Source organism: Carassius gibelio, chromosome B21, assembly GCF_023724105.1.
Source record: "Carassius gibelio isolate Cgi1373 ecotype wild population from Czech Republic chromosome B21, carGib1.2-hapl.c, whole genome shotgun sequence".
Taxonomy (NCBI): Eukaryota; Metazoa; Chordata; class Actinopteri; order Cypriniformes; family Cyprinidae; genus Carassius; species Carassius gibelio.
The window spans coordinates 11,768,312-11,795,682 of NC_068416.1; the positions used below are offsets into that span (position 1 = coordinate 11,768,312).

At 37.6% G+C, this 27,371-nt stretch overlaps 1 protein-coding gene across 1 annotated transcript; it reads right to left on the reverse strand.

Annotated features, from left to right (window-relative positions):
* Positions 1-828: 828 nt before the first annotated feature.
* Positions 829-26,412, reverse strand: nup98 (nucleoporin 98 and 96 precursor). The gene is made up of 33 exons (XM_052587620.1): positions 25,986-26,412; positions 24,713-24,819; positions 24,513-24,608; positions 23,912-24,094; positions 23,650-23,789; positions 23,434-23,541; positions 23,058-23,241; positions 22,801-22,976; positions 20,736-20,867; positions 20,458-20,590; positions 20,193-20,285; positions 19,964-20,107; positions 19,697-19,830; positions 19,318-19,505; positions 19,096-19,215; positions 18,733-19,016; positions 18,530-18,643; positions 14,550-14,688; positions 14,268-14,445; positions 14,000-14,152; positions 12,815-13,033; positions 12,605-12,731; positions 12,095-12,512; positions 11,765-11,997; positions 11,084-11,353; positions 10,826-10,983; positions 10,602-10,742; positions 3,888-4,042; positions 3,562-3,783; positions 3,190-3,431; positions 2,564-2,718; positions 2,362-2,473; positions 829-2,184 (listed from the first exon to the last, which is right to left on the reverse strand). Exons 2-33 carry the CDS (start codon positions 24,789-24,791, stop codon positions 1,982-1,984), a joined length of 5,433 nt encoding a protein of 1,810 aa, XP_052443580.1. The 5' UTR covers positions 24,792-24,819; positions 25,986-26,412; the 3' UTR covers positions 829-1,981.
* Between the last annotated feature and the right edge of the window lie 959 nt (positions 26,413-27,371).

Sequence of the window (27,371 nt, forward strand, 5' to 3'; positions counted from 1 at the left end):
ACAGATATTCCAGATTGGTGTGGGACATGTCCGTTTTATAATCTCTTATACGTCCATGTGTAAACGAATGTTTAATCCAAAATCTTTATCAAGTGTAATATTTAAGTATTCACATTAATGTATCTATCAAATAACCAAACAAACACACCAAAACATAGAAACATGTAATTATCAACCACATATTTGCAATAACATATATTAAAAAAAACAATAATACAAAGAAACAAATATATAACCAGTTTAAGGATTGTAAAACATTAATATCAGTTCTATAAATAAACTGAATTTTAATCTTATTAAGGTAGAGTCGATATTCATATAAATACGAAAAATACGCGGGATATATCCATTTCTTAAAGTGAGCGCAGTCTTACCTGGAATAAAACCAGTGGTGGTAAACAAATGAAGAGAAGCCAAAATGACACGTGGATTCATTTTGTGGCTTGATGGAGGATTACAATTTCTTCTGTTTTTATAGAATCAGATGCAGCATTTCAGAAATTCCAATATCATAGTTCCGTACCGTATTGTTACCAGGCATCTCACGATCCATGCGCAACTCGCGAGGCTAGAGAAGTGTCGCGTGCTTGTTACAGTAAATGATGACGAAGAGTGTCGAGCTCGAGAAAAAGATGTGTTGTATGGTAAAGTAAAATATATTATTTTTTCTTTACTTTTAGTAATTTAATAATTGGTAATATTTTAGTAATTAGGTTATTCTGAAATAATTTGTGTATATAAATATAAAACTTTCATAAGCCATATTGGTCTCAAAGTTCTGAACCACTCTCTCTCCCTCTCTATATACATGAAAACAACGCAAATACGCAGATTTTTAAATGAAAATTTTATTCTTAGTTTTATAAAAGAATTAAGCACATTCATGCACTGCAATAATCTGACAGCCATAAACACCCATTCAAAGAATCCTAATTACCTGGAACATAATCTGTTTAATTGTTTACAATGTTTTTAGAAAATAAACAGAGGAGACAAGCACATTACTAGTGGCTGAAGCATTTGTAGCACTGAAACAAAAAAACAAAACAAAAAAAAAACCCTGAGAGGATTAGGGGTTTACATAATGCTGTAATGTAACTGCATCAGTAAAACCCTATCCTAATCAGAAGAGATGTCAGGCTGACTTTGATTAAAGATCAGAGAATCACCAACACTTTAGAAACCCAAAATATATTTTGATCAACTTCTTTGATCAATAGAATTGAATTTATTTCGTTTTACATTAGGCAAACCTTTAACATGTCGAAAACCCTACAAAAATAGATATGCCCACACTTTTAGATGTTTAAATGTTGCCATATATTTTGGTGTCAAGAGATTCATTTTAAATAACAAATGGCTAACGTCCTCAAAAAGACCAAACCTCATTATAATCCATGTTGAGCAACCTTCATCATTTACACCCACAGAAGCCCGCTTGCAACTTATAGACCAAGGAAGTCCATGGGAGCAATAAAATACTGTACTTACAAAAGGTATACACACTAAGATTTAAAAACAGTGACTGAAAAAAGAATGGTCCAAAGGAAATGTTTACATTTTTAAGTCTTTATGTATTGTTTGGTGGCCAGAATACAATGTATTTTATCTTAGAATGGATCAGATTATAGATCACAATGTAACACTAACTTAACAGACAAATGTATAAGTTCTCAAATCTGGCATTTTCCCTCCGAGTATCTTGGGAAGATGAAATCAACAGGTGTATTCAAAGAGATACTTTTAACTATTCAAGACACTCACATTCATTTCAATAACTACAATACAGGATTTGAAAGGGGGGAAAAGCTCCTACACAAACACACAAGGGAATGCTTTATTCACAAGTATTGTGCCTAAATATGCATCAAAAGATCAACCACGGCCTGAAACAGCCATATAATTGGAGTGCCAAAAGGTTAACCCAATCAAGACTCATGTTATTACTGCAGAACTGACGGAGAAACTTTTATCTTGATATTCAGTGACTGATAACATACTCTTGCAGGTACGACTGAGTAAGGCTGCGGAGTTCCTCTAAAGCATAGTCCTCCGGCATGGGTAGACGTCCAATGTGTGGCGCAAGCTGGCAAAGAGGGATGTGTCTGGGATCTGGGGTGCCTTCACCACCTTGCTGGAGACTCAAGACCACCCGAAGGATGTTAGCCACACGTTTGGCCATCTCTATAAGGAAAGAGAGATGCAGGGTTAATCAAATGAGGTTACAAACATGAGGAACATAATATAACAGAACATAATAGCCAGTTCCATGAATTAACAAGAAAAGCAGTTGAATTTAACGTCGCAGCAACATTATTGCAGTATAAAGTTCCCACAAAACACAGCAAATGATTTTCGGACCTGATTGCGCAAGTCTGTCTTTAGCTTTGGAGCAGGGGAGGCGCTCTATTCTACTGCAGAGAGACGTCACCTCTGTATGCAGTCGCTCCAGCTCATAACCCGGGCTTTCAGTCTAGAGATAAAAGTAGAAGACGTTTACATTTGTAGTTTGTTAAACTTTTGTTCTTGTTGAACAACATACTATCCTGAGCAGCAAGAATACCTGTTGGATGTCCTGCAGCATCTGAATGACATGGATGTAATCAAGATAGACTCGTCCAGACGTGTCCCAGTCCTGAATCTTAACACTGCGCTCAGGCACTGCTAACCCCTCTAGGAATTCCAGAAGGTACTTATGATTATCGTTAATGATGCAGTCTGAAAAAAAAAAAAAAAGGGTGGAATTTACAGTACAGTTATTACAATTATACAGTTTATTACAGAATTCATCAGAAGCTACAAAAAAAAAAAAAAAAAAAGGTTAATCAGAAAATACAGATTTACAATTTTTACTTTGTTTACTTTTATAGATGTTTTTCAGTCTGGTAACCAATTTTAATTTAGTTACAACCCAAACTTTAAAGCATAGCTAGAAAATGCTTAATTTGTGCAGTTTCTCAGTTTACTTAATATAAAGCGCTGTTTGAGTTTAACAATTGGCAAGTAATTACTTTGTTTCATAAAAGTCTACACTTCAAACTGTAAAATATTAGTGTGTATGTATACATATACACACACACAAATACGTATATATCCGGATATATAGATGCATGTAGCTTGCACTGCTGCAGACGTGACTTTTTTTTTTTTTTAAAGAGGAATGTTTGCATGCTTTTGGTTTATTCAAACCTGAGGCCAGGTGCTGGATGACAAGCCGATGGCAGTGATTCCAATGGCCGGCCTTGTAAAGGTGCAAAGCCTCACTACGTTTGTCTCCCTCTCTACAAGCACGGATTGCCTTGGCCTGATGTATCCACTGGATGGGGATTAGCAACTTTTCTGTGAGAAACTGCTCTTTCTCCATCGACTCTTCTGTCTCCTCAAGGGAGCAATGCAAGTTGAGCATCTCTCTCACTGCACTCTCTCTCCGCCTGCAAGCAGTTATAAAAAAAAAAGAAAAAAAAAAAAGGAAATCATCTCATGTACAATCACTCAACTCATGATGATCATATCAAACCTATCAAGGACTAAATGAGTACTCCGAACAGAGCAGACACTCACCCAGAGTCAGGTATGTGCAGCAGCACGAAGATTGCCATTTCCCATAATCCCGCACTCTCCAGCTGGGCAGCATAGCTGGCATGCAGCAAGCCCTGGCATGAGGTGGACAGGTGGTTGTAGTTAAGAGCCTGCAATACGTTCCACAGGTGCCAGCTCAGCCGGTAGTCCAAATGATCAGCAGTTACTGTGCTGGGATCTAGTAGCTGTTGAAGGCTATAGTGCCTAAAGAGAGGAAAATATGATAAAAATCAGCCTGCATAAATACACAAGCTATGGACACAATCATTAATTCAAAATCAGGAAAGAAAGTGGACACTATTACAAACCTGTCACTGTAAAGTTTGAGCAGGTGGAAGCAGATGTCATAGAGTGGCTTTTTGGATTCAGTCTCATCCATCTCTTCATCCAAACCCAACAACTCAAGTTCATCCATGTAAGGAGGTAAAGGAGGGCAAGCATACCTCTTCACTTCCTCTGAACCCTGAAATACACAAAGTTATTACCGCATTTTAAAAATATATAAAAGTACATAGTTGATCAAGAATCTCTCAACAAGGGGGTGCAGACATGACAGATTGTCTGTTGCTAGTTGTCATGGTACATAATTCTATTAGAACTAATTCCAATTCTTCAAATACTCTTATTCTTACTGCACTGGCATTAAACAAAAGTCACTGACACAAGGGCTTTTAACATTAAAGGTCTTTCCACAGTGAACGTGAAAATTCAGTGCAATGATGCTTTTGAATAGGGCTGGACGATTATGGCCTAAATCAAAACCTCGATTAATTCAACATTTTACCTCGATTATGATTAATGAACAATTATTTTGTTTGTGTTATGTTTTTTTTGCCCTCATAGTTCACTGACAAGGTTTGTACTGTAAATATGATTGACTATTAAAAGGCGAGATATTTTTTCCTATTGAAGGCAAGTTTATTTATATAGCACATTTCGTACACAATGGCAATTCAAAGTGTTTACATAAAAGTAAAATAATCATGAAGAAAAATTATAAAAATAAAGCAAGCAATTTTAAAAACTTTTAAATTGATTAAAATATTTACTTAATTAATTTTAAAAACAGAAAAGGATTTTACATAAAAAATAAAAAACAGTGAAAATAGTGCAATCAGTTCGACATTGCACAGTGCTCATTCAATAATTGCACAGCTAAACAGATGAGTTTTAAGTCTAGATTTAAATGTGACTAGTGTTTAAGCACATCTGATCTCTTTTGGAAGCTGATTCCAACTGCGGGCTGCATAGTAACTAAAGGTGGACTCTCCTAGTTTTGTGTGAACCCTTAGTATTTCTAACTGACTCGATCCTAGTGATCTGAGTGCTCTGTTAGGTTTATATTCAGTGAACATATCTGCAATATATCTCTATCCTATGTCATTTAGTGACTTACATACACACACACACACACACGAGTAAAAGTACTTTAAAATCAATCCTAAATGTAACTGAAAGCCAGTGTAAGGACCTGCGGACTGGTGTGATATGCTCAGATTTTCTGGTTCTAGTCAGAATCCTGGCAGCAGCGTTCTGGATGAGCTGCAGCTGTCTAATGGTCTTATTGGGAAAGCCAGTGAGGAGCCCATTACAATAGTCCACCCTGCTGGTGATAAAGGCATGAACAAGTTTCTCCAAGTCTTGACTGGAAACAAAACATCTAATTCTTGCAATGTTTTTTAAATGATAGAATGCTGATTTAGTTACTGCTTTTGACATTCTGGTCTGTCTCCAGAATCACACCAAGATTCATGACTTGATTTTTAGTTGTTTGACCCCTAGAGTCAAGGTATGCATCCACCTTGAAAACTTCATCTTTGTTTCCAAATGCAATGACTTCAGTTTTATTCCTTGTTTAACTGAAGAAAGTTCTGGCACATCCAACTATTCATTTCATCAATGCATTGGCAGAGGGAGTCAATGGGGCTGTAGTCATTTGGAGATAAGGCTAAATCTGGGTATTGGGGGTGTCACGATTCTCCAAATCCTCGATTCGACTGCATTTTCGATTCTAAGGTCACGGTTCGATTCGATTCTCGATTTTTACATTTATTCTCTTTAAAGCACAGATTGTCATTTTTCAAACTAGACTTTTATGTAATATAATATCTGACCTTTGTTTGCAATGTACCACATTACACTGTCAAATTTAAAACTTTTATTAACAACATAATGTAACAACTTATATCTTTAGTCAATTGAAAACTTAAAATAAACTGCCATCCAGTTTCTCTTTTGTAAGTGCTGTCACAAAAGATGACATTCAAGTTCATAACAAAACAAACAAAATCAATAAAAAATGACTAAACTAACCTTCAAATATTACGATGTATCTATTTAAAAGATTAAAGATAAAACGCTTGCTAAACACTTCACTGTCATTCATTTAGATATATATATATATATATATATATATGCATGTATGTATGTACAGTGTGTGTGTGTGCATCATTACAGTCTGTAAAATATGTGTATCTCTTATTACAAGACTGCAATCACTAGCAATCAGAAGTATTCCAGTTAATCAAGTATCTACAAAAGATCTACTCTATAAACAATGCATTAAATTACATTAAAGACAAAAATAAATTAAACAAGCAAAAGAAATGATTACTCGCATGTATCTGGTCCACTGATGAAGTCATGGGTCAAGTCAAGTGAATTATTACTCATTTTCTAACAGGCGTCGAATACTGACTTTAGGAAAAGGGGAATAACCAATGACATTTGAGATAACAACTAAAACAGCAAGCCCCGCCCCACGACTGACAAAAATAAAATTGTTCGCGCGAGCAGAGGTGAGATGATCGAGCGCGAGGATGTGGGGAATGAGCATGCGCGCGCGAGGGCTTTTATTGCGCGCAGAGTACATGTCACGCGACGCGCGAGAGTTTGAAATGAGCTCGCGGGCTCCCGTTTCTTCGCATCCGATTCAGTTTTCCTCTCGCGGAAGCCATATAGCGCGCGCGCCAGCATCAGTTGAATGCTCGGTTATTTTTGTCATTGATTTGCCGTCATACAACATGGGGGCGTGGCAGCATCGACGATTCCATTTTTTAATTCGAAGTTCGAGACTGTGACTTAATTTCGATCGATTTCGATTTAAAATCGAAATAGTGACACCCCTACTGGGTATCATCATCAGCATATTCTTTCTCATTATTTGAAAGAGCAATCTGACATCATAGATACAATAACTGCTGATAGTGAGCTATGTTCATAACATTTCTTACAGATTATTGCTCTGTGTAAGAGATAAATGAAGATCAGATCAAGATAAATTAGCACAGTACCAGTAAGAGTGATTGCATGTGTGAATTATTCATACCGTCTCTATATTATTGTGAAGCTGTGGTTGTAAAAAGTAGAAAAATATGCTATAATAAGTTTTGAGATTCTTAGCTACTTTAGTGATAAATCACAGGACAGTCTGACAACTAGTTTCTGCATTCCTCTGTGCCCACGATCTTCACAGCTACTGTTTATATGAGAGTCCGTGCCACAATGCAGCTGTGCGAACTAGGGCTGTCAAAATGGCTGAAAAACTAAATTCAAATTTGCAATTAATATTATCCAAATTTGAATTATACTCTAATTTAAAATGCTTAATTTTAGTTAGGGTGAAGAAAAGCTTTTGACTTTTCTTCTGAGGCCACAAGAGGCCGCATTGGGCAAAATATTACTAACGCACGTTTATTCAAAGCATAAAAAAAAATATGACTGAAAAAAGCATAATATTTAAAATAATGTTCATAAACCAATTATAATTAAGTAGCTTAAAGAACTATAAACAAAACAGTACCATGTGTGGATGCATAGTTTAATTCAAAGGGGTAAAAGCCAATAAAACAGTAAATTTTTTATTTAAAGAGCCAGTAAGATAAAAAATTCTAAGCTTCCTATAACTGTTTAGCCTGGTAATACCAGACTCTGCTACTTCACTTCGCTTCGTAGACAGAGTCTGGAATGGCATAAAAGAGAAGTGTTTTCTCTCTCGCTAGGGGGCGCTTGTCTGAAGTTTAAAATCATTGGTTACCCGTAGCCAATCAGATACGTTTAGTTATGACGTATGTTATGCGCCTGTACAGCCGCATCGAAGCACAGACATCATGCATCGAACTCAAATCTATGATTGAACTTCCACTGTAAACCTGTTGTTAACACATGATGATGCGAGCGAAATACCGGAGTGAACATGGCTGTAAACGACTTTTGCAGTTTGAAAAAGAGTTGAATGTTCTCCTTAACATAGCGAATTGCATCCCGTGTCTCGTTTCCCATTTCCGCGGTCGTTTCGGTTTTCGATTTCTCTAACCTACAATGTAAAACTCGGCGCTAAGCATCTACGTCACGGCTCTCAGCCCGCCCTCTGTTCGTTGATTGGCCCGGCTGTTTCCAGACCGGTGGCAAACAGAAAGCTCTGACGCTGTATCAGACTGAGTACAGAAGCGAAATGAAATTGAGCGGAAGTAGGAAGTCTGACTTAGTCAGGCTAATCAATGTTTAGAAGTCCTATACATTAGGTTTAAATCCATCCAAGGATATATTTTGTCATTTTGTCAAAATATAATTTTAAAATTACCTCAATTCTCAGAGATCCCCAAACGGTTCACGCGAAGCTGTTCAAAAGATTCAGTTTCCTTAAACCCCACCTTTCGGTAGCATACTGTGTTTTGATTGGTCAACTAACAATGTCAGTTTTGATTGGTTGTTCCGCACAAACCTCCACGGTAAACTATGCATTAGCATCTGTTTGGGGTGAATTATGTCTTATTCCTCTCACCGCGAAGCAAACAGTAAAATAAAAAACTTGAACAGTCTCGCTGCTTTTTCTTCTGTGTGGGTGTATTCAAGCCACGCGCTTCAGTTTGAATCTGAATAGCGCGTTCAGCACGGGGGCGTGGTCACATATAACGAAGGAAGACATGAAAAACAGACATCGCGTTGTTTTCATATGGATTACTTTATCACAGAATATCTGTTTTCGGCAGCACTTGTTTAAAGACGACATGTCAAGCTTTCTATAGATATCTCTCTCATGTCTCTTCGTTGAGTATTCACGGAGTTACACTTCATTTTAATGACGTGTTTGTACATGACGATCAGCGCAGACAGGCTGCAGACAGCACACATACTGATAAGACGCTCGGGAGAAAACAGGCACATAACTTCATAATCATACTTCGCATTGTGATTCGGAGATGCTCGTTGTTCTAAATAAAGTTGGTAATGAACAATTAAAAACGCACTGTCTCCTCGACATGACGCTATCACACCAACCAGAGCGTCTGTGTGGGGGGGTGGGGCAGGTCAGAGTTCCGTTTCTCCCAAGACGGTAGGCGGAGATTATTATGCAAAGTGTTCCTAGTGACGTACATAGAGACGGGCAAAAGATTTGAAATCTATAACGACTCGTTTCAGCGATTCAGAGTCGACTCCTTACTTTAGAAGCCAATAACTTTATAAATCGTGTACTTTTTGGTTTAATTACTTTGCACATTGTTTACACAGATGGATAGCTACATCATACACTGTAATACAGGTAATTTTTGATTTCCCATCCGTGTGGCTCCATAAACATGAGATGCAGTAGGATGGGGAAAGCCCACAATAAAGTCTGAACCCACCTTAATTTTACATGGCTTTCCAAAAATGCGGCTCTATTGTGTGAGACGCAAGTGTAAGGGTATTAGAATATTGGGTATATAAGGGTTTTTTGTCCCTCTCTAGAAAATGCGTGAAATATGCATTCTGTGAGAATGGTTTGGTTTCACTTTTGACGTAAACAAGATCTTCTCCACATTCTCTTTTTCCGCAATTTTTTGTCTGACATCGCAGCAGCGCTGCATCTAGCTGCACTTTTATATTGTCATCGCATCTCTTGCGCCACTGATAAAAGCCAAAGTATAGTTTGACCATCCATCCACATTATGTAATTTTCGTCATCAAAAGGACTCGCGGACTGCCTGCACGCGGATGGGGTGTGCGGCTGTCAACAGCGCATGCACTAGGTGAATGACGACAGAAGTGGTACTGCTTTTCGAGCTCGTCCACCTTCTGAAAGCTATGCGGATGAAGCGGTGTGACACAGAACAGAACGCGGAATGTGAAGTAAACCCGGGGCGGGCCTTAAATCTGCCTCCTTAACGGGCACCTACAATTAAAATTTTTGCATTTGAATGTGGATTTTTTTTATTCTACGAATATTCTAAAGTCTATTTTTTTTTCTTGACCGCCCTAGCGCTAACATGGTAGCTCAATATAATAATACACATCCGATCATCTAATCACTTGAATGTCCAAACCATAAAACAAATACAATTGACAAAGTTTAGTGAAGACATGAGGCCATCACTATGTGTTGAACCGGCGTTCACCTCCATGTTTTGCTTTTATGCCACTGACTGGACGAGGCAGAGTCAAGTGGTTACACACACAGTAGTATGCTTTTAAGGGGGAAGTATTAACAGGATTAAAAAAAAAAATGAAATAACCGACATGGGAAAATTACATCGGTTAGAGGTTCTGAATTTCGGTTTTGATTACTTTGATTAATCGTCCATCCCTACTTTTGAATCAAAAGAATAGATCCCCATGGGGCTATTCACACCAGGTAGAAGCAATTTTTTTTTCTTTATCCTGTGTGTCGGGGAAGACACTTAAGTTTCGGGTCAGTACATTTTTGATGAAAATAAAAAAAAACTTTTATTCAGCAAGATTGCATTACATTAATCAAAAGTGATGGTAAATATGTTTTTTACAAAACATTTCTATTTCATAAATGCTTAACTTTTTTAACAACTTTACAAATATTGACAAATAAATTTTATTTCGCTTCAAATCAGTATATAAGAACGATTTCTGAAGAATCATAAACACTGAAGCCTTGAGTAAAGCCTGCTGAAAATAGCAACTTACATAATTACATTTCAAAATATTCAAATAGGTGGCAGATTTCACAAAGATACAGCATTTTTGATCAAATAAATTAGAAAAAAAAAAGTACACTGAAAGTCAAGTACCTGAAATGCAGATTCATATTTGTCGAGTGCATCGGCTACAGATGAAGTGGGAGGCAGCATGTACCAGAGATGGACAGCAACACATCGCTTCCAGTCAAGCTCGGAGCACACATTTTTACAACTGTCTGTTGACTGCCACACCTTCACAAAAAAAAAAATAAATAAATAAAAGTATAGACCATAAACACAAAAGAACATGCATCTAGATTTAATAGTATACTTACTGGTTTTCCTGCAAGCAAAGCAAATATTCGCAGTCTGTCCTCCTCTATGAAGGAGTCGGTCTGCATGCCGTTCCAGTCACTGAGCTGCAGAGCCAATAGATCTCTACAAAACTGAGAGCCAACAGCCTGAGACAGCAACAGAGCAAGACGATGGTCCCCTACACACACAAACGCCATCTTTATTAGAATCACTAATTTTGTTGTACGGCATGGGACTGGACATTAAGCATTCAGATTGCAAAAAATCTGCACACTCACCACTCTTCTGGGACAATTTGCAGGCCTTGCTTATGCAGTGGCCAGTAAGGTAACTGAATATGGCCTCAGCATGGCTGCGCTGAAGGGCTCGGCCAACCTCCTCCTCAATGCATTCAGCCGCACACTCAGAGAGCCAGTGCGAGAAACTCCTCCGCCTCTCAAGCTGCTGCTGGTAATCGGAGTATTGCTCAGTCTCCACATCCCGGTCACCCAGACGACCCCAAAGAGCAGCACACAAGGTCCAAACTTGGCGCCAATGGGCCAGACAAGCTAATGTGGAAAATCAAACTGATTTAATACACATTTATGTTTCAAATGATTTATCATCCATTAAGAATTTTATATATACACAAACAACTGTCTAAAGGTTGGGAAAATTTAAAAAGTGAGTAGAATGTTAAAAACAAAACAAAAAAGCATTTATAAGAAATTGAACTGCTCTTTAGCACTATAAAATTACTTTACTGTCAATAGCTAAATATAAGAAAAGAAAAGTTATGATTCCCATTGACTTTCATATATTTTTTTTTTCATACTATGGAAGTCAATGGAGTCCAAAAACTGATTGGTTAACTATAATCTTCAAAATATCAAGGTTTGGAACAACTTGAGTGAGTAAATGATTATAGATTTATAAATCCTCCTGAGAAAGGAAGAAGAAAACAAGAAAGCACTGCATACCATCCCCTCCTCTTATATCTTTGTTGACTTCCATAATCCACTCTGCATAACCATGCAGAGCATCCACTCCTTTTGCTGGCTGGATGAAGGGACAGTAGTCCTCTGTGTTGATTGTGCTGTACTTTAGACCAATCTCCAGTGGTCTGTGATACAGAGCAAGGCTCTCTGCTGACTGTTTTGGCTCCAGGCCGACCACCTGTTCCATACGCACTTTAAATGGACTTTCAGTGATCCTAGTATGATGCAACAAAGGGAAAAATTGAGAAACATTCTTCTGCGCTTTAGTTGTGCATTGTGTGCACCGATAAACTATAGAGACGCTAAACTTACGGTTTGCTTTTGGTAGGTTTGGGTAAGAAACCAAATCCCATGATCTCTGCTGACTGCTCCTTCATTGCCTCTGTGACACTAAGTTGATCTCCACAGTGCACCAGGGTCCAGTTGGGACCCCAGCCCACTCTGAAAGATCGCCCTCTGAACAAAGCAGCATCCATCAGCAGACGGCCTTTTCCTAGAGTTATGGAGCTCTCCAGAGGTACTGGCCCCCCAAGCCTGCGGGCCCCAACAGTCCGAAGAGTAGGTTCTGGAGGAGGGGCTGGCAACAGGAAGGACGGACCCAAAGATGGCCATGGAGATTCTGATGCTAGTGACTTGCTAAGCCTCTTAGGTATTCCACTAAAAGGAGCCTCTGGCAACTGGGAAAAAAGTCCTCCTCCTGAGGTGAACTTGGTTTGTAAAAGGGCTCCAACTGTGATAGAAAAGCCACAATATCAGACATGTTTCAAGAAGTACATTTCCCACTATTATGTTAATTGTATTATATATATTAGGCTGGCATACTTGATTGCCGACCAGCTCCAGAAAGCAAGACTTTGGGGGAAGCCACATCCTGTAGGAGCTTTGAAGCACCATGCTCTTGAAACAAGTCACATTCATCATCTTCTGCAAAGAGAGAGGCCTTCATGATCTGTATAGAAAACAAATCAACATGAATTAAATCAACAGAATATGACTCGTTTCTAATCTATGACTTTGTTACACACACGCTACCTGTAAGGTATGAGGGTTGATGCCCATTGAGGAAGCAATCTGACTCGATGCAGACACTGGCTCGTGCTCAGCAGGAGTCTCAGATCTCAGCTTCTCCTCCAAAGTTCTCTCTCCGTCCTCATCACCCAAAACACTGTCTGCCAGGTGTTCTTGAGTAATGTCAGCCATGTCACTGTCCAACTCTGACACACGGCTGAGCAGCTCAAGAACTGCTGTACTCTACACACATGGATACAAAGAGATCAAGTTGTCACTCTCGATCCAAGTGTAGAGAACAGTTAAACCTAATTTTTCATCCCTAGCAGACCCCTTTAGCGAAATTACAGTTGACAGAAAGCAATTATAACTTACCAAAATAATTTAAGACATCAAGGTTCTAGTTGCTTTCTATTCAAACCATTGCTATGAAAGCATTGTGTAGCCATGAATTGTCCTGACAAAAATTTTTTTTATTGTACCTTTATTTTTCAATAAAATACATGACAAAACCAAAACAAATTCACACAGTGCCATTCATACATATTTCACTGCTATAATTCCAACTAAACAATCTGAAACCCCACAAGCTCATACTTGTAAAATATTAGACAGACTGCATGTTATGTTTTTCAAATCACCTGTTAAAAGTACATCTAAAATATAAATGGTCAAACAAACTCTTTGCTTGTGTGTTACAGAAATATCATAACATACAAACATGCTTCATATTTTGGCAAAGATAAAAGAACCCAAGCATAATGCCTGGCTGCAACTTATTCCACTCAAAACACATTCAGAATTACCCCTGTATTATCATTCTGTCTAAAATTAATATGTTCATTAAAGAAAATGCTGTAAAAATGTATATTCCACTCAAAATTAAAAGTATAGGCTTTACATTTAAAGCACCTGTTAATTTCAACTGCAAAGAAAAACGGTAAAATATATTATTATACAAATAAAAGGCAACTCCCCTTATAATTAACTTTCTCTGTAAACTCTTAATATTTAAAATGTGTGCACAGCATTTCAATAACTTCTGATCTCTTGGCATCACAAATGAAAAGCATTTGAACCACTAAATCTCTTTGCTCTCTCCCCGCTGCTAGTATTGATCTGGACTGCGGGGAGCACAGCAGGTAAAAGTGCACTTTAGTTGCCCCTGGAGACCAATGTGTGTCAGACCCAGTGTGCTCCTCAGTCTACCTGAGCCTGTGGTGCCATCTGCTGCTGGGTCAGTGGAAGCTGTGGGATCCCAGGTGGAACACCGGTCTTCAGCTTCTTCAGGTCAAGCTTTGCCGGGGGGACTTCCTCTTCTTCATCAGATTCCTGGAGTCCGTACTTTGAGAAGTGGGCCACCTGTTAAGGGTATATTGGTAACATTTGAGATAACTATGCAATTCAAGATCAGTCAGAAAATAAAATGTGGACTGAAAATAGAGACATAAATGGAATTTGGTGAATACGCACTTACCTCAAAGACCCAGGAGCCAGTTTCAGGTCGGTATTCCAAGAAACGGGCGCCCTGTTTACGAGAGGCTGCCTCAAGCCGGCCCTCGTAGTTCATCTCAGTCAGCCTGTCTAGACTCTTAATCTGAGAGCATGTTGTCTTGTCATTTGGCCACACACCATCTAGAGTCACCTCGGCACGTCTGTGTGTTACAAGAAACAAAATACATTGCAACAACAAAAAGAACCTCAGTTTTAATCTGAGAGCATGTTGTCAGAAGAGGCAAAAGCAATACATGCACATTACCTGTTTAGTCCCTCTCCAATAGGAGGCTTGTCTTTGTCATCAGGGTACACAATTATCTCCTTACGCCTGAAGTGCACAATCTCATCCAGGTTCATGTCAGTAAGATTCACTTCACCAGAGAAGAAAACTGATCCATAGCCTGCAAAAAAATATATATATAATTTTAATTCTCCACTTATGTGCTACTTACAGTAGTCAGCATTTGAAGTTGATACTCACAACAGACCCAGAAGAGAAGACAATGTTGAATAAAATCATATTTTTTTTTATTTTTGGACCAAAATGTATTTGCAATGCTTCAACAAATTCTAACTGACCCTCTAACGTCTCATGGACTACTTTGATGATGGCTTTATTACCTTTCTGGACATGGACAGTAGGGCTGAAACAATTAGTCGACATTATCGTCAATAAAAAAAAAATTGTAGACAAATATTTGTGTCGAGTGGTAGTTTGATTTTAATTTGACCTAATTTAGAGCCTGCAATAATGCGGTTTGACCAGTGTGGCGCTGTAGCACAAGACAGTAATTCAGTCCTCAGTGCAATTCAAAAGAAGAGACACAGCGCTCAGCACTGTTCAGAGAAACCTTTTACTGTGAGAGAAACGCACCCGAGCCGAACCGAATGGCATTTGGATATGAAAATATATTATGCCTGCCTTTCTCTCAATAACGAAATCAAAAAAAAAAAAAAAAAAAAAATCACAGCAGTGTGAAAGCAGCAGTTAAAATGCATCTTATTACACCGATGTGGATGTTTGCACGAGCTCAGTAAAGCATTCACGTCACGTCTATAGTATTTTTATGCAATACCTTAAATCAAGCAGCTTTACGAGATTTAACATTATTATTAAATATTTGATTAATGTGATAGTTTGGTTTGCAGAGATTAAAGCTTAATCTAGCTCAGTACTGTTTTGAATATCATAACCCAGGAAAGTTTTTAAAGAGAGATTACAGTCAAAAGCTTTTGAATGTTAGCCTGGTAATACCATAGACAGTAAAAGAAATGGACACAGCGACCCCATTGGAACTCAATTGAGACAAGTGAAGCCCATTTTTAGCGTTTTTTAGCACTTCCGTTTCTGACGCACAGACTCAAATGAAGCTTGACGACGTCAGCAACCTGTCTGACAGATGTAAATCTTCTAAGTAGCTGTGCGTGCAAACTGCCATCGTTAATCTTGCAGAGACGGCGAGCTTGAGCGGGGAGTTCTTTGTTGTGAGTGAGCAGGAGTAAGTATTCTGATTAATTATTTTGAATAGTATTTTAAAATGTAACGCCAGTACGCCATATTAAGTTAATTGCCTGCGAGCTTCTCGTCCTGTCTGTACGGTAATGCGACAGAGAGACGAGTGGTTATGACGCAACCGTTAGCCTATTTTTTACAAAAACTGTTTATACGGGGCCATAATGTAACATAGAAGGTAATGGAGCCCTTTATACATTGTCGTGTATCTTTAGAAATACATAATGGACAAACAGAGTCTTTAAACGCCTCAGATGTAAAGTTATTCGCTGTCAAAGTGACGCCAAAATGAATGGGAGTCAATGGGAATGCTAACGCAAGTGAAGTTCTGCTAAAAGATGGCAGCCCCCACCCGACTTCAACTTCCGGTCGAGTTCCTTGCCCCCTGGTAATACCAGACTCTGCTACTTCACTTTGCTTCGTAGACAGACTGTATCAGACTGAGTACAGAAGCGAAATGAAATTGAGCGGAAGTAGGAAGTCTGACGTAGTCAGGCTATTTGAATGGTAGCGTTAAGATTTTTTTATTTATTTTTTTAAAGAAGTTTCTTCTGCTCACCAAGCCTGCATTCATTTGATCCAAAATACAGCAAAAGCATTAATATTCAATATTTTTATGATTTAAAATAACTGCTTTCTATTTGAAAATTTTTTAAAATGTAATTTATTATTGTGATCAAATCAGAATTTTCTCCAGTCTTCAGTGTCACATGATCTTCAGAAATTCTAATATGATGTTTGGCTGCTAAACATTATTATTATTATTATTATCATCATCAATATTCAAAACAGTTGATTTTTCAGGATTCTTTGATGAATATAAAGATCCAGAGATCAGAATTTATCTGAAATAAAAAGCTTTTGTAACATATGCAATACCATTCAAAAAGCTTCATTTTTTTTTTTTTTATTGGGGTGGGGGTTGTTGTTGTCGAAATTAATACTTCTATTTGGCAAGGATGCTTTAAATTGACAAATCTTTTTTAACATTATAAATATTTCAGATAAATGCTGATCTTCGATCTTCTGAACTTTCTATTCATCAAACACCTGAAAAAATTATATTCAGCTGTTTCAATAATAATAATAATAATAATAATGATAATTATGTTTTTTGGAGCAGCAAATCGGTATATTAGAATTAAATGATTTCTGAAGGATCTTGTGACTGGAGTAATAATGCTAAAAATTCAGCCTTGAAATCACAGGAATAAATTAAATTTTAAAATATATTCACAAACAGTTGTTTTAAATAGTAAAAAAATCTTTAAAAATGTTACTGTTTTTGCTGTACTTTGGATCAAATACATGCAGGCTTGATGAGCAGAAGATATTTCTTTAAAAACAATGTTACTGTTCAAAAATGTCTGAGTAGTAGTGTATATTGTATATTGCACTGCTCTTGATTAGCCTGTATATGCTTCCACTAAGTCAAATAATGATAAAGAACCAAATTGCCTATCACAGCTATGCTAATGATACCCAGATTTACCTAGCCTTATCTCCAAATGACTACAGCCCCATTGACTCCTTCTGCCAATGTATTGACGAAATTAATAGTTGGATGTGCCAGAACTATCTTCAGTTAAACAAGGAAAAAACTGAAGTCATTGCATTTGGAAACAAAGATGAAGCTTTCAAGGTGAATTAATACCTTGAATCTAGGGGTCAAACAACTAAAAACCAAGTCAGGAATCTTGGTGTGATTCTGGAGACAGACCTTAGTTTCAGTAGTCATGTCAAAAATCAGCAGTATCAAAATCAGCATACTATCATTTAAAAACATTGCAAGAATTAGATGTTTTGTTTCCAGTCAAGACTTGGAGAAACTTGTTCATGCCTTTATCACCAGCAGGGTGGACTATTGTAATGGGCTCCTCACTGGCTTTCCCAAAAAGATCATTAGACAGCTGCAGCTCATCCAGAATGCTGCTGCCAGGATTCTGACTAGAACCAATTTTATTATGTAAAATTTTCTAACTGTTTTTAAATTCATTTTAAGTAAATGTTTTAATCATTTCAAAAAAGTTTTAAAATTGCTTGTTTTATTTTTGTTATTTTTTCATGATTATTATTCTCTCTTTTATGTAAAGCACTTTGAATTACCATTGTGTACGAAATGTGGTATTGCCTATTGTAAATAAAATGGTTCATCCAAAAATAAAACACTTAACTTGGTTTTGTTGTCCATATAATACACTTACGAAAGGAGATGTTAGGCAGAATGATGTGTCCTTCAGTTAATTTTCATATGGTAATTAAATGGTAAATAAGAAGGTTTCTCTGTCATATCATTTTGTGTCAAATATTTATTTGTACAAATTGTATAATAATTGTAATTCCATAAATTTATTTCCCAAAGCTGAAGTGATTAGAGTTGAATAATCGATCAAACTCTATTGATTAATCAGTGAAATAATCGACGATTAGTCTATTAATTTGTCTAATAATCATTAGATTAATCGACTATCAAAATAATAGTTTGTCGCAGCCCTAATGGATAGTATACCTTACATATATTTTTAATAGAGGAACAGAAATCTTAAACTGTGTTCTGAAGATGAATGGAGGTCTTAAGGATTTGGAACGACATGAGGGCAAGTCATTAATTACATAATTTAGATTTTTGGGTGAACTTTGATGAAATGTTTTGATCCACTTCAAATGTTGACTAGAGTAGATTATAATTTGTTTTTGGTGCATGGTGCTGCTTCATGCAATACTTTTACCTTTCCTGCCGACAGTGAAGTTCTCCACAATACACTCCCCGTTCTCATTCAACATCCTTCCCAGCTCTTCCATTGATGGGATGGTGTAGTAGCCCATACGGGAAAGAACTATACCTGAGAAAGGACAGAAGTAATATCAGAAATAGATTTGTAGCCTATTAAGTATAGTATGTTTTGAAGAATGTCAACAGAGACGAGCATACCAGCTGGGTGAGGTGGTCTCAGAGCCTCCAGCTCCTCATCTCTTTCCTCCTGAATGGAATCCTCTGCTAGAGATATGTCCTCGCTGCTAGCCTCCAGGCCATTGCGATGACTGGCAGTTCCCCGCATGTTGAACTCTAAGATTGTGTCCTGTAGCAAGGGGCTTGGCTGGGCGTGTGGAATTGGTTTGGTGATCGGGTTTGTGTAGAACTTGGAGACCTCCAGATCATCCTCCCCACTTCTCTCCACAGTCACATCTCTGGTCTCTCCTTCATCCATACTCAGACTAAAGCGTGACAGGAAAACATTGAAATATATGGTTGCATCTTTACTAACTTAATGGTTCGGAACTAGTGTGAACTTACCGGAGCCCATTTTGTGGGTATTCTGAAGGGGAGGCCAAGTCATCAGCCTCTCTGTTCACAGAGCTGTTATACAGACTGCTGTTATTCAGATTCTTCAAAACTAGCTTCTTTATGCTCTTCCTAAAAGAAAAACAAGCAGACAGGAACACTTTAGTTAGCGCACTAAATCTTGAGCTACCATAAGCAATAAGAGTAACTGGAGTTATGACCTCAGGTTCTTACCTAGGCATGAAGGCTCCATTGTTAAAAGAGGGTTCATTATCATCAAGTCCATCAAAGAGCTGAGATTTGGAGGAGCCCGAGGAGGACAGAGCTTTGGGACGAACACGGGTGGCAGGACGAGGGGTCAGTTTGTACTGAGTAGGAGTAGTCAGGGCTTTCTGGGCAGCTGGATTTGTGGGCTTCAGACGCTAGTGATGGAGAAAATATGTTAGCAGGACATGTGGTGAAAAAAAAACAAGTGGTCTTTTACAGGGTCCCTCACTGATCTATCAAAAAAAAAAAAATATATATATATATATATATATATATATATATATATATATATATATGTGTGTGTGTGTGTGTGTGTGTGTAAGGGCCATGTAAACTAAAATCAAACCTCTTCCTTCTTCTTTGGGTCTGAAAGTGGATTTCTGAAGAGGGGTGAGTCTCCAAAAGGAGAGTAGGCCAATGCATTGATCTGCTGTTGGAGGACAGCCTGCTGCGCAGCTGATGCATTAGGGTCTGTCAGAGCTGTGAACAAAACAGTATACCATTTATTTATTTTACAGAATCTCAAAGAGCTCTACCTCACCTGAAGTACTCAATTTAACATGACCACATCCAATTATGGGAATTAAATCATTTATGAAGCATCTGCACTGACCAACAGGCTGTTGAGGAGCCCCAAAATTCAGAGTATTGGCTCCAGTGTTGAAGCCTCCAGTGCCGAAGGTACCCACTGACCCTAGGGTGGAGCCCAGCTTGTTCTGGTTGTTCCCAAACAATGACGTCTGGCCAGCTCCTGCAACTGAAAATACAGACTAATACTCAAAAACCATGTTTTTTTCTTACAATAACAAATTACTACAAAAATCGTGCTCCTTAAAAGATACCTCCTCCAAAGCCAGTTCCCAGTCCTGTTCCCAGGCCTGTTGGAGCAGTTTTATTCCCAAAGAGACCCCCACCAGTACCAGGTGCACCAAATCCTTTAAAAGTACACCAACATTGACATTGAGAAGAAATATCAGAATTTTTAGATCATATCTAAGTGCACACTGTTGAAATGGCACCCACCACTTCACCAAAACTGAGAATAATCTGATTATAGAAAATACTAGACAGTGTTAACATTATACAATTTTATTGTTAAAGGCTTACCAAAGGTTGAGGTGTTTGTGTTAGCCCCTAGAGTAAGCGTAGGCTTATTTGCAAACAGACCAGTGCCTGTTCCAAAGGAGGGTGCGCTAGTGGTGGTGGTGCCAAATCCAGCAGGCTTATTACCAAAAAGACTCTGTGAAATAAAGAGGACAAGTTAACCGTTTAGTAAAACAATGCAAAATAATTCTAACTTACATTTGAAAACCTAAAATTGACTTTTGAAAAATAAATAAATAAATAAAGTAAAAACAGGTTACTATATCCTCTCTAGAAGTCACCTGTGTTCCCACATTCCCAAAGCCAGTATTCGTTTGGCCGAAAATTCCTGTACCGAAGCCTGTGGCAGAACTTGTGTTAGTGTTTCCAAACAGTCCTCCAGCCTGAGAGGCAGCCGTGTTGCCAAACATGCCCTTAAAAATAAGAATATTGGATGAAGCGCAGCATTAACCAGGGCTCATTCACAAAACATTTAATCTTACCACTAAGAGTTCTCCTAAATAGCAGTAAACGTTTTAGCTATGGGTTCTCTCTTAAAACCCATTCACAAATAGGGGTGTGAGAAAAAAAAATTGATTCTCGAATGCATCGCGATTCTCTCTTCAACAATTCTGAACGTTTCAGAAATGATTCTGAGCTTGTTTATTTCTCCCGCATTTGGCACGTGTGCGTGCTCGAGACGTGGCGGGCTTCATTGCACTGAATTTGCACTGCGAGACACGTGTACATTGCTTGACAGTCTGTGCTTCCACCTGCCGTGTTTTACTTTAACTTTGCTTTCATTTATGCCATTTGGAATGCTGAACTATTAGATGCTCAGACCGCACGCATTGAGATACTTTCACATACACTTTGTATTTGTTGTCCTGAAGCTATTATTATATTAAATATTCATTATTCAAAGATTTTTTATTATTATATAAATGCTTATTTGCTTGATGACGGCATACGAGAAAGTATTATGTTAGCTGATAGCAGATGGACTACTCTGACATCGGTCTTTCATACTTTTCTGGACTTTGACAGTGTAACTTCCTTGGCAGTTTATGGGACAGTCACAAGCCTCCCGGTTTTCATCCAAAATCTCTTAAATTGTGTTCCGAAGATGAACAAAACGGGTTTGGAATGACATGGTGGTAAGTGATTATTGACAATATTCATTTTGGGTTGCAGTATCACTTATTACAGATTATCTAATGTAAATTCTACAAGTCAGACTAAGTTTTACACAATAAATAAACCTACAATAAAACATGATAAAGTCTAGCGAAGGTGGTCATGAGTAATTAAAAAAAAGATTTTAAAACATGTTAGTGCTGGTTCAAGACTGCTTTCTGCTCTTTTTAGTTTATTTTGCCTTTATACCTACTGTGCGACTTTCTCCATAGCATTTTAAAGTGGCTGTTTCTCTGAATAATTAAAATAGATCACATATTTGACCATCAGCTTTGCAATAGGATTGGCTTGCGCTAATCTTATCACACTTTGAGCTCACTAGTTAACGCACACAGAGTATACAGTGATTCTGCCATGCTCAGTTTGCAAGTTAGCACTTTTATAAATGCAGAAGGCGCGATTCAAATAATAAATTAATAGCCTGATTTGAGGTTTTCATTAACAATGGTATAAATATTGGTGGGGTTGTACTTGCTAGGTTCGATTATTGGGGGGGTTGTATCTCCCTATTCCCCACAAACTACACCCCTGACCACATTAAAATAAAGATTTTAAAATGTTCAGGATAAGTGTCACAAATTAAAAAAGTACATGCTCAGCTTTTTGTCAGCTTCATACATGTAAGCTTCTCAAAAACAATTAGCAAAATGCATATATAATGCATATGCATATAAACAGCCTTATAATTAACACAGTAGACTAGACTAAAGAACAGCTGTAAGTTCTTGCCAAATTGGTTAATGAAAACAAAGATATAAATCAAATGAAAATTTGGAATTGGGGTAACCTCTGATGATACATTTCTAAAAGGTCATTAATTTATCAAATGTTTCTAAAATATTTACATTCAGAGGCAAATTGCCTGGCAAAAGCCATCTTAGGAACAGTTTGTGGCTTGGTCTTAATTACTAGTAGCCTTCTACTCCTAACCTTTCACAGATTTAGGAGCTAGTTTAGCACTAAAACACATGGTGAAATACTCTTAGAGCAAACATTTAGAAGTCCTAAATTTAGGATTGACACCCATTATGTTTAAAATTTTTTCCTAAATCCTTAATTTATTAGCTACTTTTAGTCTTATGATGAATTGGGCCCAGATGTTAGATTAATAATATCAGTTAAGAATTTTTAGTTAAGCCAGAGCAGAATTTTACTACTGCAGAAACTCACCATGCTGCTGCTGTTGCCAAAGGAGAAGGTGTTGTTTTGGGTGGTGGTAGCGGAGCCAAATGGCTTAAAGAGACTGGAACCTTGCTGTTGCTGCTGTTGTTGTTGTTGTTGCTGCTGCTGCTGCTGCTGCGGCTGGCCAAATAAACTTCCTGTAGTTGTACCAAATGCCCCAGTGCCTGCAGTGCAAAGACTTAGCATACTCAAAATAAAAAAAAAAATTAAATTATAAAAATGAAAAATAAGAAAGAACCACTTACTTGTGCCAAATGAGGTCTTGTTCTGGCCGAAGCTGAAGCCAGTGTTTGGAGCGGAGGATCCAAAGAGTCCAGTGCCAGTACTGGGAGTAGGTGCAGCTGCTGCACCAAAGAGGCCACCCGTGCCAGCTGCCATGGGGTTGGAGGGACCCTTCCTTCCTGCCTGGTAATCCTCAAACCTCAATTCCTAAAATCAAAGAAAGAAAGGCATAGATATTTCAACGTGGCTTTAAATCCTAAAAATCTAGACAACAGATTTGTTACACATTTTGTTCTCTGCAGACCGTTTATCAAAGGACCTGAAAAACAGTGCTTGTGACAATTTCAGCAGGCTGCCAAGTACTAAAAAAAACTATCACAACAAGAGAATCCAGCACACCTCTAGGGATTTGTTCTCGTATTCCTTCATGGCAGTGATACACTGGTGTTTGGTGTTGATGCTGGTTGTTACACCTCCTTTTACCATTGTGTCACTCCCAGTTAGTGGCTGCAGCAAAATGCAAAAGATTTAGGTATAAAACAATGTATGAAAAATAAGCTAAATTACCAGTATAAAGGGGAGAAAAAACGAAAGTATAATAATTTCTAAACGAACATTGAATTTGATCGTTGTGCCAGGGGGAGCAGCAGTGAAACTTGAGGACCCAAACAAAGAGCCTGATGTTCCTCCAAATGGGTTGGATGTTGTGTTGGTTGTCCCAAATAATCCACCGCTACTGGTGCTGGTACCGAAAGCTGCAAAGCAATTCAAACAGTTATTTAGGTTCATTATATCAGAGCTATTATTTTAATCCAAGACACTACTTCTACAATAAATCAAATATTTTAGCTACATCGGAATGCTGCAGGAAACTTACTGCCAAAAGTGGATGGCTTGGTGGCACCAAAGGCATTATTCTGCTGGGAAAACAATCCTCCACCTCCAGTGTTGGTGCTTCCAAAAAGGCTGTTTGATGTGCCACTGGTAGCACCAAACCCAAACCCACTACTAGTGGAGGATGTGACAGGCTGACTGAAGGTACTTGAGCCAAATAGGCCACCTTGAGGACAGATACATATTTTAATACAAATCACACTGTTGACTAAATACAACATTCTTATCGGACTACTCTTAAACAATCTTTTCTCAAAACCACCTTTACAGCAATAATTGTCAGCCAAGTTTTCTCAGTGAGTCAACACCTGATAGAATTGGATGCATTCATTATTAGCAAACTCACTTTAGAGATGATTTAGTCAGCAGCAATTTTTGGTCTATTACAGCTTAAGTCACCAGTATCTTGCTCTAGTTTGCAAATGACTAAAATGCAGAGTAAAATCAAATCAGTGAGAACTACAGGTCCTGCAAAACCAACAGGCAGGATCACGTTGTCATGTTACATCTCTAAAAACTGATTGATTTAAAGGCATTTTAAAGATGGCTGTGAGATTTTGCATACACTTCCAGCTACAGCATACCAGGTTTGTTCTGGGTGGTCCCGAAAAGTCCCCCGGTGTTGTTTGTTGCCCCAAATGCTGCAGATCCAAAGCCCCCTGCTGCTCCAAATCCAGTATCTGGTGATAAAGGTAACAAAATTATTTGACTCTGTACAGTATTAATTCAATATTTACTCAAATTTCTTGACATAAAAAATACCTTGGCATACTTCTTAACTTACTTTGTTGTCCAAATGTTGAAGTAGTCCCAAATCCTCCCGTCCCTCCCCCAAAGGGAGTTCCAAAAGATTTGTTGAACATCTTGCACTGCTATAGAGCCTGCATATGTCTGCACAAAAGACAAAAGCTTTCAGCTCTAGCACAGGAAATACACTTCAGCTGATTTACTAACAATCAATGTATTCAGTACATATATGGTTGTTATTATTAGGTGATCCAACATTTTGTTCACTACCATGCTGAATTTTGCTCATAATCTTAAGACTTTAGATTTTCATGTTAAGATTCATCATTGTATTACATTACTCATGTTTTAACAATGTAAAATAACAGCAAAAGCACCAAAATGAATATTTTTGCTAATATATATATATATATACATATACACACACACAAAGGTGTTTCTTTAATACATAAAAAACATAAGCTTTATCTTTTTTTTTTGGGGGGGGGGGGGTAAATAAAACTGTCTATTTGATTATTCTAACAATTTTTTCATATGTCAGGCTTTGCAGGGTTAATAAAGTTGCTTTTATAAACTGAATGGTAGCTTGTACACAGTCACAAAATCTAAATAATTCATTATCATATTTATTCAAATATCCTTAAAGAAACAAAATGTTCTTTCACGAGTAGTCTAAGCGCACCAGCTAACTTATAACCTAAAGGTAAATCAGAGATAAATGTGAGAACACGAATATAAAATTTCAAAACAACAACAACAAAAAAACATTATGTGTCAGATGTGCGGTAAATAGGTTTCAAGTATCGTTAAATAACTTGTGAAGTCTAATTATTGTTCTTGCCAGTTCTGACGTATAGCGATGTTAGGCGCCAGAAATTTAATTTCAGTTGACCTATGGCCTGTGGGAATGTGTAATTCGTTTTGTTTTTGTGTGTGGTTTGATAATTAATATGTAAAACTTACCAATATATTTCAACATAAATTTTGGTATGCGCCGGATTAAACCTGAGAGAACCAGTTTGCACGGGCAAGTGCGAACCAACGCAGCTAGGAGCCAAAAAAGGTAGCCGTCATGTGCTTACATTAAAGTTTGTTTAAAATATAAATACGTGGAGCTGTAGCGAGCTTCTATAAATCGATTTAAAATGTAACCGGTTTCAAAAACCTTTCGATTTATTTAATCTACCATACAGACATAAAAATACCATACGCAAAGTTCCTACTTTCACATGGCTCACTACAAATGCTAACTTGCTAGCAGTCAGGCTTGAAACGCACTTTAGCCATCAAACAAATGTAATCAGACTTACCGTTTGTTTTGCATAAATTAGTAAATCAAACGTCAAGCAAAGAATTCCTCACTCGAAAAGCTCGGAATTTATAACAAACGTGAATCCGAAGTTGTCCGTTTAGGATAGCAACTTGCTAACTTTCGGTCTCTGCTCAGTGTTGATGGAGGGAAACAACGCAGCCAGCTAGCCGATATAGCAATCAGCGTCATATTAAGACCTGAGACGTCATCAGCATCACGTGTTTATACCCTTCAGTTCGCCTTTTCATGTAATATATACACGTGGCGGATGTTTTTATATAAATGTTCGTTTAGGAAAAGATGAGGTTGTTGGTATGCGTACTGCTGTTTAATTTTCCAGTCCAACATGGAAACCTATAAACATGCCCCTTGGACATTTGGAAATATTATTTTGAAATCAACGTAAATGCGTCCAGAAATATAGGCCCATGTCAAATATAGCACGTCCTTATCAATTTTCAATTATTTTTATATAAAATGTTAATGCACAGTTAATGACTAATTTGGTAAATGTAAAGGTTGTTAAAATAAGCAATCTAGTTCCTTTATTAACGTGTTTTTGTTGTTAGCGTTTAAGTATCATACAGTTGGAGTCGTACGTACATCAACCACAACCCAATATATTTATGATGATCAACACACGAGTTGATACACACTATTGTGAGTTAATGTGTGAGTTAATTAGGTTTTATGTGTTCGTAGGTTTTTCCAGTAGCTCGCAGAAAGAAAGGCAAGTACTCCTCGCGCTTTGGGTTCAGGAATATAGCCTGTAGAGGGCAGTACGCCTAGTGGCGTCTACTCTAAACCAGAGACAGTTTATCTAAACTCTTAGATCCTCAAGAATATATATATATATATATATATATATATATATATATATATATATATATATATTATTATTATTATTATTATTATTATTATATATTTTTTTTTTATTAAAGTTAAATGACCAAGAACTTGAACAGGTTAGGGTAATTAGATTTTTTGGGGTTCTTTTATATGGAAAGTTGAAATTGATAAATTACATCAAAATGTAAGAAAATAAATAACGTCTTGCGTTGTTTTTCTGGACTAGATTGGGGAGCGACTAGGTCTTCATTGAGAAATATATGCTGGGCAGTGTTGCCAACTGCTTTCAGTTGAAAATAGCTAAATCTTGTAGCTAAATGTCACTAGATGACATCATAATGGCAAATTCATTGATCTATATAAAGATGAATATGAATCAGTGGGAAGATGAGAACTTAGATAAGATTTGTCCAAGAAGTTTCAATTTTTGTCCCTAAACTAAAAAAAAAGTCTCAAAAGGGGCGGGGATGTCACTAAATCTAGCTACAAAGTAGCTAAATTGTCAACACTGATACTGGGCTTTTATTAGGTCAAC